Source organism: Podarcis bocagei, assembly GCF_964188305.1.
Source record: "Podarcis bocagei genome assembly, chromosome: 14".
Taxonomy (NCBI): domain Eukaryota; kingdom Metazoa; phylum Chordata; class Lepidosauria; order Squamata; family Lacertidae; genus Podarcis; species Podarcis bocagei.
This window is the reverse complement of record NC_138139.1, coordinates 13,842,627-13,855,822: the sequence shown is the minus strand read 5'-3', so window position 1 is coordinate 13,855,822 and position 13,196 is coordinate 13,842,627. Positions and strand designations below refer to the sequence as shown.

At 44.3% G+C, this 13,196-nt stretch overlaps 1 protein-coding gene across 3 annotated transcripts in view; it reads left to right on the top strand.

Annotated features, from left to right (window-relative positions):
- FBN1 (fibrillin 1) overlaps positions 1–13,196 on the top strand; it is a 220,725-nt gene that overhangs the window by 124,243 nt on the left and 83,286 nt on the right. For all 3 annotated transcript variants that reach the window (XM_081169954.1, XM_081169955.1, XM_081169956.1), the window contains exons 20-25: positions 521–646; positions 1,941–2,060; positions 3,529–3,666; positions 7,082–7,132; positions 10,156–10,281; positions 11,744–11,971. In XM_081169954.1, coding sequence (XP_081026080.1) covers positions 521–646; positions 1,941–2,060; positions 3,529–3,666; positions 7,082–7,132; positions 10,156–10,281; positions 11,744–11,971 — 789 coding nt within the window. The remainder of the gene's footprint in view (positions 1–520; positions 647–1,940; positions 2,061–3,528; positions 3,667–7,081; positions 7,133–10,155; positions 10,282–11,743; positions 11,972–13,196) is intronic.

Sequence of the window (13,196 nt, the reverse complement as noted above, 5' to 3'; positions counted from 1 at the left end):
GAACCATATGTTCCATTTAATTTAAACTTGGTGCCTGAAGTGGCGTAGAATGCCATCCCCCACCTTTTCAGGTGGAACTATAAACATCCTACTTTGATAGGGGGCAGAGATTGATTTGGCCTTGGGAAGACTATATTCCAGTGTTCAACTGACCCAATGATTGCATATCATCCACATGGTATTAGAAAGCGTGATGACACTGGAAAAGAAAAATACACTTATTATGCAATTCCCTTTTGATGGCACAGAGTTTCTTGTTGCTGCTTTTCGTTACAGGGAAATATAAATTTTCCTGCCAGAGGTGGGAAGTTTGGGAACTAGTGCTGTAAACCACTAAAAGTCCTGATACTTGTTCCTTTTCCGGTGATTTAATATTCAACTTTCTCTTACAGAACAAAGGGAAACATGCCCATCAGTGAAACATATCTGCTTGTAAAAAAAAAAAGTTTTCTTTTATGGCTTCCCATGAGAACAAAATCTTATTTAGTCTCTCTGATGACACTCTTAATTGTTTTTGCAGACATCGATGAGTGCTCCTTGAACCCGCTGCTTTGTGACAATGGGCAATGCAGAAACACCCCTGGAAGCTTCACTTGCACATGCCCCAAGGGATATGTATACAAGCCTGATCAACAAACATGTGAAGGTAATTGAAAACATCCCTTTATGTTATAGCTATTCTGAGCATCAGGTGGTTTTTTTAAAAAATCACCCTATCTCTGGAGTTATATTTGGATCAAATAAAATGTGGGCTTATTTTCCAACATTAGGGATGAATTCCATTTAAGGCAGACTGGAACTGTTGTATTTTTATAAGTATGCCATGAGACTTTTGACTTTGTGTATTACACTCGGGGGTGGGGATATATAATCTGCATTCCCAAAGGATATTTCGGGTGGGAATTTAGCTGCAGCTAGGTGTTCAGTGATCCCGGGGAATGGGAAGATCTGGTTTACATCCTAGAGGACTATGGGACTCAGTGGGCACCAATGAGCACATTGCTGTCCTTCAGCCTTGGCTCCCCAGTTTTAAATGAGAACAGCTGTGATCAGCCTTGTAGGATTGTTGCTGGAATGACTAAAGCAAGGTCCCTTGAAACTTTGGGGTAGGCAGTGGACTGTGTGTGAAGAGTGCATAGATTTGCATTTTTACTGTATGCATAAAGTAAAGTTTGAATTTATAGGGTTATTTTTTATAGTACACAGGTACCTTGGTCCTACGTGTACCTTGGCACGTGCATGGTGCTTCTGCGTTTTCAGGCTACCCTAAGTACAAGTTGAAACCTATACAGTAAATTGGAGCAATGGGACCATTTTACTTGCAGGATTACCTTACCCTCATGTATGCTCACTTCAATTTGCAGAACTGTAACTCCTACCAGAACTGCACAATACTTGTTCTGCACTTGTAAGAAATCAATATTTTAGTATGTCAGCACCTGCACTTTGGAACTCCCTGCCTATTGACACCAGGCAGAAGCCTTTGCCTTTGCTGTATTCTTTTTGGCACCTGCTTAAAACTTTTTTGTGTAAGCAAGTCTATACACGCACATAGAGTGCTGGCATGTGTTTTGATTTCTTTTTGCTACATTTGATCATTTTTGAATATCAGCTTTTAATTGTCTTTTATTGATCATTTTAATGCTTTTATATTTTTATAAACCGCCTAGAAGTTTCCTTAGAATCAAATGTTGTGAAATAAATAAATGCGGCTTGAGGGTGCAGGAAACAAATACATTCCAAAGGCAGAAAATTTTGGGATCAGTGATCTGTCATCCTATGGGTGGGTTTGCCACAGGTGGATTGTGGATTCATAGCCACAATCTACAAATCTACAAATCTCTGATTCAGCAAGAGAATCCTTTTGTTTCTAGATGACCAGACAGAAAGGAGCAATCTGAAGCTTTGCTGGTCACTAATTCTCACTGTTTCTCTTCTAGATATTGATGAGTGTGAATCCAGCCCCTGTATTAATGGCGTGTGCAAAAATATTCCTGGCTCTTTTGCCTGTGAATGTTCCCCTGAAAGTACTTTGGATCCAACAAAAACCATCTGCATTGGTAATTTCTTCTTCTGAGCTGTCTTTATTGGCTAGAAAATATTTTTCTTATAATTGACATGCATATATCTTATTCAGTTTTCAGGAAGCTTTTGAGAATAACCATGAAATAAAAGTGAAATAAATTTAAGAGTATTTCAATCATTGCTTCACTGTTGACTTGAGCATATTAAAAAGTGTCTATAGAGTATCCTTTCACATTGCATTAAAAATTGTAGAGGAGGTATTGTAGTGAATCAGCAGATAATGAAAGACTGACCTGACATTCTGAGCTGGAAGGAGAAGAGGTGGCAACTTTATAAAGTTGCTGTGGTTTGGGAATAGATGGCAGGTAGCTGGGTGTGGTAGCATCAGGCCAAAGGTCCCCCTAGTCTAGCAACCCACAGGCAGACCTGAGTGAAATAACAGACTCCTTGCTCATAATCCCCAGCAGCTGGTATTCAGAGGCATCCTGCCTGTAGTATGGGAGGAAGATGCCAAAAGACAGACAGGGCCGTCTTTAGCAGATGCGGCGCTGCAGTGCAAATATCCGCCCAGTGCCCCCAAATTACCATGGATAGTGTCAGTGGCGTAGCGTGGGGGTGCAGGGGGGGCCGGCCGCACTGGGCGCAACATCTGGGGGTTAGGGTGCGCAAATCCACGGGTTAGGGGGTGCAAATCCACGGGTTAGGGGGCGCAAATTACTTGCCTTGCCCCGGGTGCTGACAACCCACGCTACGCCACTGGATAGTGTGGAGGGGGAGAAGCCACTGCCAGCCATGGAGGTGGCGCAACTCTCCCCCATACTGCTGTGGGAGAGCAATCCCTGCAGAGGCTTGGGAGGGAAGCTGCGTACCCACCAGCCATATAGTTGGCGGGGCGCAGCTTACATCCTAAGCCTCTGCGGGGATTGCTCTTCTCCCGCGGAGGCTTGGGAGGCAAGCTGCACGCATGCCAGCCATATGGTTGACGGGGCGCAGCTGACAGGCGTTCAGGGGAAGGGGAGGCCGCCGGCAAAGCTATGAGGCTCCCCCGCTTGCTGGGGCGCCCCTGAGAGGCCAGCGCCCTGGCGCAACGCACCACTAAGCCCTATGGGAAAGATGGCTCTGAAGGCAGGAGCTGATTTTATATTCTCAAAAGCAATAAGGAAGCTCCAGACTAAAAGACTGGAGGGTGTTGGCAACATTGTTGGCACCCGTCTGTCTTCAGAGACAATGGAGTGAGCCTCAAGGGGTGAAATCAAACTGCAGTGTGCATGGAGTTCTTGGGCTGCCCAGATGACAAGACCCCTATCTCTGTCTTGCTGATGTGGTCCAAAGGAAAGCAGAGGAAAATGTTTGCCACCAGCTCAACCTGTCTTCCTGGGTTGGTTTTTATGAGGATAACTGAGTTAGTTTTCATGAGTATTCACTCACCCTGGGTAAAGATATTTGAATAGTCATACATTGCTAAATGGCAACATCTTGTTTTATTTTTATTTACCTTTACAGAGACTGTTAAAGGCACGTGTTGGCAGACCATAGTGAACGGCAGGTGTGAGATCAATATCAATGGGGCCACTCTGAAATCTCAGTGTTGTTCCTCGCTGGGTGCTGCTTGGGGTAGTCCCTGTGTTCCATGTGAACGAGGTAAGACCATTTTGCTGTGTCCTTGGCAGATTATTATTTAGAGCATTAGAAGAAAGCATCCAATAGAAAGGGCAAAATCACCTCTGGATGTTTTAAAGGGGGAGCAGCTACAGCTGGATGATCATTTGCCAGGTAGGGTTCAAGTTGAGCCCTCACTTTCATGACATGACAAAGCCCTAGAAAATATGATAGCGGTAATGGCTTTGAGCTTACACAGAATATATTCCCCTCATCACTTAAAAGTCAGCAGTGCATCTAATGATGGCTTTGTTCCTGTCTGCTGGTTTCAGAATTGTTTTTGCATGCTTTTCCAGATAAGTCTTTTGGGGGTGAGTGGGATGTACCTGAGCATTATGAACTGCACAAGTTAGTATACTTAACACTTTGATTATGAACTCTGGCAAAATCACCCAAGAAATATTGGTTTAGAAGGAAGGATTGCTGGGTGAGGGTATGCAACTAGAACCCCAGCATATGCCTCATCAGAAATGCTGACTCTTGCTAAAACTTTCTGCTGATGAAGTACCCTTTTCTGATCAGCTCATCTGTCTCAGTCCCTGGAATGTCTGTTTATTATGGAACCCAGGTACATTCCAGAGGAGTTTGGGTACATATACTTCATGGACGCGGGTGGCGTTGTGGGTTAAACCACAGAGCCTAGGACTTGCCGATCAGAAGGTCGGCGGTTCGAATCCCCGCGACGGGGTGAGCTCCCATTGTTCGGTCCCAGCTTCTGCCAACCTAGCAGTTCGAAAGCACAAAGTGCAAGTAGATAAATAGGTACTGCTCTGGCGGGAAGGTAAACAGCGTTTCCATGTGCTGCTCTGGTTCTCCAGAAGCGGCTTAGTCATGCTGGCCACATGACCCAGAAGCTGTCTGCGGACAAACGCCGGCTCCCTCGGCCAATAAAGCGAGATGAGCGCCGCAACCCCAGAGTCGGTCACAACTGGACCTAATGGTCAGGGGTCCCTTTACCCTTTACCCTTTATTTACTATACTTCATGCAGGGCACTATTGATCTGTTTGAACTGAGTGTGCATCCTAAATCACACCCTCTTGCAGCTGCACATTTCTGGAGAAGTATGGTAATGTTGGGTTGTCTTTCAAGAAAGCTTGTTTTCTGCTATTGATCATCTTCCAAGAAACCCTGGGTGCTTTAATATCCCCCTTGGAAGATCCCATAAGAGTCTGGGTCAGATGTTGTTGTGATCGTGGCCTGATATAGTGCATTCTAAATGCATTATTTATTTCATAAAACTTATACACTGCTTGACTGTAAAACACCTCAAAGCGTTTTACAAATGTTTGCTTTGCAGGAAAGTACTAGGAAGCTTGGAACCTTACCTTCCAGCTCTGCCTCTTTCATTTTAGTGGCTCAACTCAATTGCTTAAACTGCAGCTTGATTGAGAGATCTCTCCCTAAGGGTCTATATTAATTCCTAGCATGATTATATTAATTGTGATTAAAAGGGGATGTGCATTACTGTCACACTTTACAGAATACACTGCAGTATTTAGTATATAATAATAATAATAATAATAATAATAATAATAATAATAATAATAATAATAAATTTATTATTTATACCCCGCCCATCTGGCTGGGCTTCCCCAGCCACTCTGGGCGGCTTCCAAAAGAATATTAAAATACTATAATACATCAAACATTAAAAGCTTCCCGAAACAGGGCTGCCTTCAGATGTCTTCTAAAAGCCTGGTAGTTGTTGTTCTCTTTGACATCTGGTGGGAGGGTGTTCCACAGGGAAGGCGCCACTACCGAGAAGGCCCTCTGCCTGGTTCCCTGTAACTTGGCTTCTCGCAGGGAGGGAACTGCCAGAAGGCCCTCGGTGCTGGACCTCAGTGTCCGGGTAGAACGATGGAGGTGGAGATGCTCCTTCAGGTATACTGGACCAAGGCCGTTTAGGGCTTTAAAGGTCAGCACCAACACTTTGAATTGTGCTCGGAAACGTACTGGGAGCCAATGTAGGTCTTTCAAGACCGGTGTTATGTGGTCTCTGCGGCCGCTCCCAGTCACCATATATTGTTGCAGACCACCTCAATCTTCACAAACGATGTGAGATTCCAGAGGTTGTAGGCATGCTTTACCCAGGGCCTGTGTTTTCTTTTGGATGATGAGGCAAAGTGGAGACTGTGGTGTCTTTATGATACATGGTTTATTTACACATATATACAGCCTGAGTCTAGATGGAGAAATTCAACACATTATACTCCAAGAGGCTCACTTGCTTCTCCCATAGGTGCAGCAGACTTTGGTCTAAGAACAGAGAAATCAGTCGTGGTCGCTGTCTCTTTATTACCACCTGTTCCCCTGAGCCTACATGGTGCTCTTTGTTCTCCTTCTTCCTCCTTGTTGCCACTAGCCCAGTGAAACTATTCCTCTCTAGCCTACATAATCCAAACGGAAATTTTAAACCTTTTTTGTCTCTGTCCACTAACACACAGCTGGAGAAAGGGCTCCCCCCTCCCTCCTTGCTGTCTGGCACTGAATGTCTTGATGGCTCATTTTTTGTTAGATTATTGACTCGGCCATCTTCAGGAGATTACCTCATGAGGAAGCTGTCCTGTGTTATTTACAGCTTGAACCCCTACTGGATCTGGGAGTTCAGTGTTTGCAATTCAACTCCCTAAACCTAGAATAAATTCTAACAGTTACTAAAACTGGAAATTATGGGTACCTTGCACCCACAAACTCTGGCAAACAAAACTTACAGCAATATGTTAAGGGTAATGTAAGTCAAGTGGTTAAATGTGCCTAACAACCAGCCCTTGTGCACATTCAACAGGCCTTGCAGAAAATGTGCACATTATCTCTCCAGGAAGAGGGAATGGTGCGTGTTATGCAGAATGGCTGCAGAATGTAGAATATTTGTAGGATTTGTAGAGTTGGAAGGGACTCCAATGGTCTTGCACATTCCCAAAGACTAGTGGGAGATTATGTATATTTATCCAGGAAGTGTGCACAGTTTTCCATGGGTGGATGTGTACCATGACAGGTTGTTATACACATTATCTGCTCAACTTACATTACCCCTAACATATACATTGCATACATGATAATTTTGTAATGTACAAAGGGGCCTTAAGCAAACATACCACATAAATACTGTGTAATAAGTGGGTTTAGTCTTAACTTTTTATTAGAGCACTAATTGTCAAAAGAGAACAAAGTGAGACATACTTATGAGTATATATGCTTAATATTGCACTAAGAATCACTGTTGTGTCCCTTATTCATGCTGCAGCCCCTTCCTTTAACTGTTATTGCTCATTTAATTGTTGTTATTTTGGAAGTTTCCATGCAGAAGAGGTCTGATCTGTGTTTCAGATGCAGTTTTATGTTCAGTGAAAGAAATTTGAGCTTTGGACTACAATGTTCTTTGCTTCTCTTTTATAGATCCAAACTGTCCGAGGGGATTCTCCAGGGTAAGAGGAACACAGTGTGAAGGTATGTATTATTGCTCTGGAACTGGAAACATGTTAGTGGAGAAACAAAAAATTCCGGTGCCATTTCTCACATTGCTACGGAAGATCACAGTGTCTAACAAATCTTTAGAGCTTGGATGAGGAATTAGTTCTGGCCTGGTAGGCAGGATCCTTATCTTGTCCAGCTCTCCTGTGAACCAAATTTGACAGGTGGGCAGCCTAACGCTGCAATTACCTGGTTTTGTCCATGCAGATGATCATTGGGCATAATGCCACTCATGGAGCTATGGGAGCTCCAGCAATCAGCTGGTTGTTGGGACTTGTATATGCCCATGTGCATGTTCCTCATATTCTTTTGCATGCATGGTACAGGACCTGCAACACACAACCCTACTTAGAAACTTTTCAGGTTTACAAAGGCTGCTTAAACCCCATTGACATCAATGAATACTAGCATGTTAATTCATGGAACTGGAAATGAAACTGATGGCCATGCAATCTCCATAAAGATGTGATCATGCACACCTCCATGCCCCTCTCTTCCTGCAAGAGTAGCAACCATCCATTTCTCAAATAGCTTCAGAGGAGAAGGGTTTGATGTGAGAAGTTGTGGTGTGACACCTAGGGCTGCAAAAATATCTAGGGTGTGTTGTGTGACCAATGGTTTGCACGCACACATAGAATCAGGCTGTAGACTGCCCTTCGCCTAATGCATGTGATATGAAAGTATTACTGCACTGGGAGTTGGGGAGAGAAGTGGAGGAGAGCTGGCAAATAACCCTTGAGATCTATGAAAAACAGATACGCACTGGGATCTAGGAGAAGCCATCAAGGTGAACAAGGTCCCATGGCAATTACACCAGCGGTTGGGGAATAGGAGATGAAGCGGAAATGCTCACTGAAGAAGTGAACTGATAAAAAGACCGATGTGATAAAGGCATGGAAAGCAGTCATGAGAAAGGCTAAGAAGGCGCTGGTGGGGAACCTTGTATGGTCCAGCAAGCCAGAACTTTAATTCCCTGCACCCCACAGGGCGAATTTGTCAGGTGGGTAGCACCACTCATCTCAGGTGACTGAAAAGATGGGTTGTCCCATCCACCTGTCAAGGTTGCCCTGTGGGCTAGGGCTAGGGCTCTGCTTTGCCAGTGCATTTCCCACAGGATTGAACTCTCCACTCACCAGCTGATGAGTGGAGGCTTCCGTACTGCTCTTTGTAGCGGTCTGCTTTGCTAGCATGTCCCTCAAAGCAGTGCCCAGCAGGATTGAGCCCAGACTCCCTTCCATCAGCTGTGATGAGAGGTGGATGTCTAAGGCAGTTAAAGAGATGCTGTATACATGTCTCCTCCATGATGTCTTCCCCTTTGGTGGAGCTCTTTGTCCTGACCTATGGCACCTTTCCCTTACTTGCGCCATCACTGTTGGAGACTGTGATGAGTACCCATAGCTACTGGTTGAGCACAAGGTATCTAAATGACAGCAAGAATCTTGCCCATTATTCCTCTTCTCGAAGTTCCAATGGTTTCATACTGTATTGGGTCATGGTGACTAGTGCAACCTGACATGACAGAGCAGCTGAAATATTTGAAAAACAAATTATTCCCATATGTGTCTTGTAATAGCTTTTATTTTATTTTTTAAAAAAGCAAGGAGGAACAAATTTATCTCCCTCCCTCAAACTTGTCCCTTCTCTCTCTCTCTCTCCAAATAATTACCAAATATCTTGGAAACGTTTCTACCACAGATCCACTGTACATAGCTTATATGATCTCAAGAGAGATGTTGCCCCACCTATTCCAAATCACAAGAACATGTTTGAGTGCTGAGAGATGGAAAGTTATTTTTCCAAGATAGTGGCCACAGGATTTTCTCACATATAACTTGCAGTAATTTCATATTGATCGATCCAGCATATTTTCCAGCACCCAAATATATCCAATTCACTTTCCACTACTTTCTGACATGTGGATGGAACCCCATAGAATTTCAATCAGTTTAAGCATTTTTTCAGAGGAGGCGATTCAAGAAGATCTTCCCTCAAGGCTGCCGGTTCCTATGGCTTGCCTGCTGTGCAAAAAAACCAAACTTGACTTGTCCTGCTGTTGTTCTTTTAACAGCATCTTGATGGAGCAACAGGTAGTGCTTTCAACCTGGTTGTTTGTATTGTCCCTTGCTAATATCTGTCATTAAAATTATAGTGGTGGGTTGAAAAGTCAACAACTCTACTATTACCTAAGCTTTTATTTTTTAAAAAACAAAACTATTTCACCATCATCCCAATGGCTTGGTTATGCAGCACCTGACCATGTCATTATCTATCAACCTTGGTACCTTTGACTGCAGAATGGAAAATGGCCATAGTTCAGTGCTAGGCAATTTGCTTTGCATGCTAAAGGTTCCAGTTTCAATCTCTGATACCACCAGGTAGGGCTAGAAGGGTCTTCTGGCTGAAGCCCTGGAAACGTTGAGCTAGATGGACCCAATGGTCTGACTCAGTATAAGACAACTTCCTATGCTTTCTTCCTCCAGAGTCACTGTGTCCAATAATGAAGCTCTTCCTTACTTAATTTTTTTCTTTTTTAATTGTTATCCTTCCTGTGGCCACCCACAACCTTCTGTCTACTGTGGTTGACGTTTGTTTTTTAAGACAAAGCAGTCCCTTAGAAGCAGGGAAATGAAGTTAATTCTAACTATGGGAAAACGTGGTTAATTTTAAAGTTCTTGAAAGGCAAATCATTTCCACATGCGAATGTTCCATAGGTTCTTGGGGTGCCCGCTGTCCCAAGTTTTCTAATTCTCCTCCTGCCTCTGTGAATCAGTCTGCTTAGAGACGGTGCAGCCCCAGCCCATAGAGTAAGGCTTGCGGTTTCCCTTTGGCTTTGGATATAGCTGGATCAAGCCACTTCTAACCAAAATGTACTGCTTCAAAACCAAAATAAATATGTTATTGTCATGCTTGAAGAGACTGTTTAGTATGATGGAAGTATTGCACTCCTCTGCCTTGTAGACATTTTTAAAGCATGCGTTTCCGGCTTTTTGTTTAAATAGATATCAATGAGTGTGAAGTGTTCCTTGGAGTGTGCACAAATGGACGGTGTGAAAATACTATGGGATCCTTTGTCTGCCAATGTCCCAGTGGTATGACTCTGGATGCAACTGGACGGAGATGTATTGGTAAGCATGAGAGGACCTTTGCTCCAATCTAGTAGGCTGTGAATGAAACCCTGGGCTCCAAAGCTTAGTCAGGATTTCAGCTTGGGCAGGGACATATTCATTCTCTTCTGCAAACCAGAGAACACTCCCCTGGGACAATTATTTTGTAATCACAGATATAAGGAAAAGACCAATGGGTGGGGACCCGCACACTTGGGGCCAAATGTGGCCCTCCACTCCCCCCATCTGCCCTGCTTTGAGCCCTCAATGGCTTTTTAATGGCTTGAATGTGTCAATAATAATAACAATAGTAATACCCCGCCATCCCCGGCCAAGACCGGGCTCAGGGCGGCTAACACTGAATATAAATACAGTAAAAACATTAAAAACAAAAATGGTTGATTAAAATATAAGTTAGAATACAGTTTAAAATGCAGCTTAAAATGCAGCCTCGTTTTAGTGGTAGCCTATAGATCAAAGCCATGAGGGGAGAAAACGTCAAATATTCACCGGGGCCAACTATCCATGTTGGTCCTACATGGGTCAGCAAAAACAGCCGAGGGAAAATTTATATACAAATCCCATATAAGGGGTTCCATCAATAAATAAATAAATAAATGGGGGGGGGGTTAGATTTAGTCTAGCCCAAAGGCTGGGCAGAACAGCTCCGTCTTGCAGGCCCTGCGGAAAGATGTCAAATCTTGAATGACATGCTGGCCTTCTAGGGGACCCCTTGACTGCTGGGTGCTGTGAAGCCACGTGATGAGTGCATTTCATTTTGAACACGCCTAGCAGTGCATCCCGAGAGTTCTTGGAATGTGATACTTGCCTCCCCAGGGTCCCATTGCCCACCAGGCGAGGATTTTGGAAGGGAAAGATGAAAGGGAAACCCCACTCAGCCTTAGGAAACTGGGTTCCATTGGGGTAGAAGGCAGGCTTTGTGGCTTGTATCCAGTGTTAAAGTCACTTAGTGGTGGAATTGTTCTGCTGGTTACTCTGTTGTATAATAGATGACACAATCCGTTGTGCAATGGGGCAACTGTTGTATTGGATCCGTCTGTTGTGCAACATTATTACGCACCCTTCCACTTGCATGAGAACCCAACCACTTGTAGACACAGAACACTGGGTACAGCTATGGCTGCTGTTGAGTGCACCCATTTGCTTTTTCAGTACGGTCGATGGCAGCTATTTCCTCTCATGAGAAAAGGAAAATACTAGAAAGGGAAGACTGTCATGCTGAAAGGGTGACATACTTGTATCAAGTATGAAGAGGGATCCCATGGTGGAAGGAAAATGGAGACATCCCTCCAGGGCAGTCTGCCTTATATGGACTCCCTGTTTCTCTCTCCATATGACACTGAGTATTAGGCTGGGTTTCCGTGTTGTAACATTTCCTTAGTGGTTGGGCTCTGCTGCGCTGATGCTGCAACTGCTTATTTTCCATCTATTGATGGCTTTTTAAAAAAACCACCCTCAACAGATATCCGCTTGGAGTCGTGCTACTTGGATCACGATGACGAAGACTGCACAAAACCAATAGGAGGGCGGCATCGCCAGGATGCCTGCTGCTGTTCTGTTGGTGCAGCCTGGGGCCCCGAATGTGATGAATGCCCTGAGAAGGGAACACCTGAATATGAAGCCCTTTGCCCAAGAGGACCTGGGTTTTCTACCAGAGGAGAGATTATAAACGGAAAGCCATTTTTCAAAGGTATGCAAAGCCACGGACGGTACTGGAAAATGTTCCGAGGAACTGATTTATTTAGTTACTCCTTCTTTCCTTTCTCAGAGTAAACTCACACAACATGGGCAGGAATTGGGCTTCTCACCCAAGAGTTGCAACACAGATGTAACACTACCGGGGGTAGTGTTCCTTGAGCAACATGACCATGGCACAGTGGCTTTTGTACCTTTGTGTATTGCTGCTTCTTCCTTCCTTCCTTGTGTATAGAGTAGCTGGGCATGGGAAGAAACACCAAGCACAGATACTGACTTTCCTTTACAACCCCATAATTTACATGGAAGTAAGGGAAGCACAGGGACGTGGGTGGTACTGTGGGCTAAACCACAGAGCCTAGCACTTGCTGATCAGAAGGTCGGCGGTTTGAATCCCCGCAACGAGGTGAGCTCCCGTTGCTCGGTCCCTACTCCTGCCAACCTAGCAGTTCGAAAGCACGTCAAAGTGCAAGTAGATAAATAGGTACCGCTCCGGCGGGAAGGTAAATAGCATTTCCGTGCCCTGCTCTGGTTTGCCAGAAGCGGCTTAGTCATGCTGACCACATGACCTGGAAGCTGTACGCTGGCTCCCTCGGCCAATAAAGCGAGATGAGCACCACAACCCCAGAGTCGGTCATGACTGGACCTAATGGTCAGGGGTCCCTTTACCTTTAAGGGAAGCATGTGTATTCTTGCTTGTTGCAGTGGGTTTGCTTGTGGTCCTCCTGGACCTGTATTTGTAGAGCTCAACATGTCAGGGAGCTGGAAGAGAATTGGGAATAATCAGGGTGAAGGATGAGGGGTCTGTGAATAATGGCTTCCCTGTGGCCTGAAAGAGGAGTGTTGATCTGGAATGAGTGTTAATGCACTCTTTTATAAAGATGGAATGTTATTAGAATTCTTTAGCTGCTAATAAATGCTTTAAAGAACCAGTAATTGTGACCACCGTGGATATTAACTTTCCTCACTGAATTAATTGAATTAGCAAATCATTCAAGAAGAATTCCTAGAAGAGGTGGTGGATATGACCTGAAGGGATGTTAGACATGAGGCAAAAAGAGGGGGGAATTTCGCTGCTAGTACAATCCAGTGAATGTTTAGTCAGAAGTCCCATTGTATTCAATGAGATCTGCTACCTAGTAAATTGTGTTTTGGGTGGCAGTCTTATGAGTCTTGCCCTCATGGTCATAGATTAAAATAAAACTCAATAAGAGGTGTGC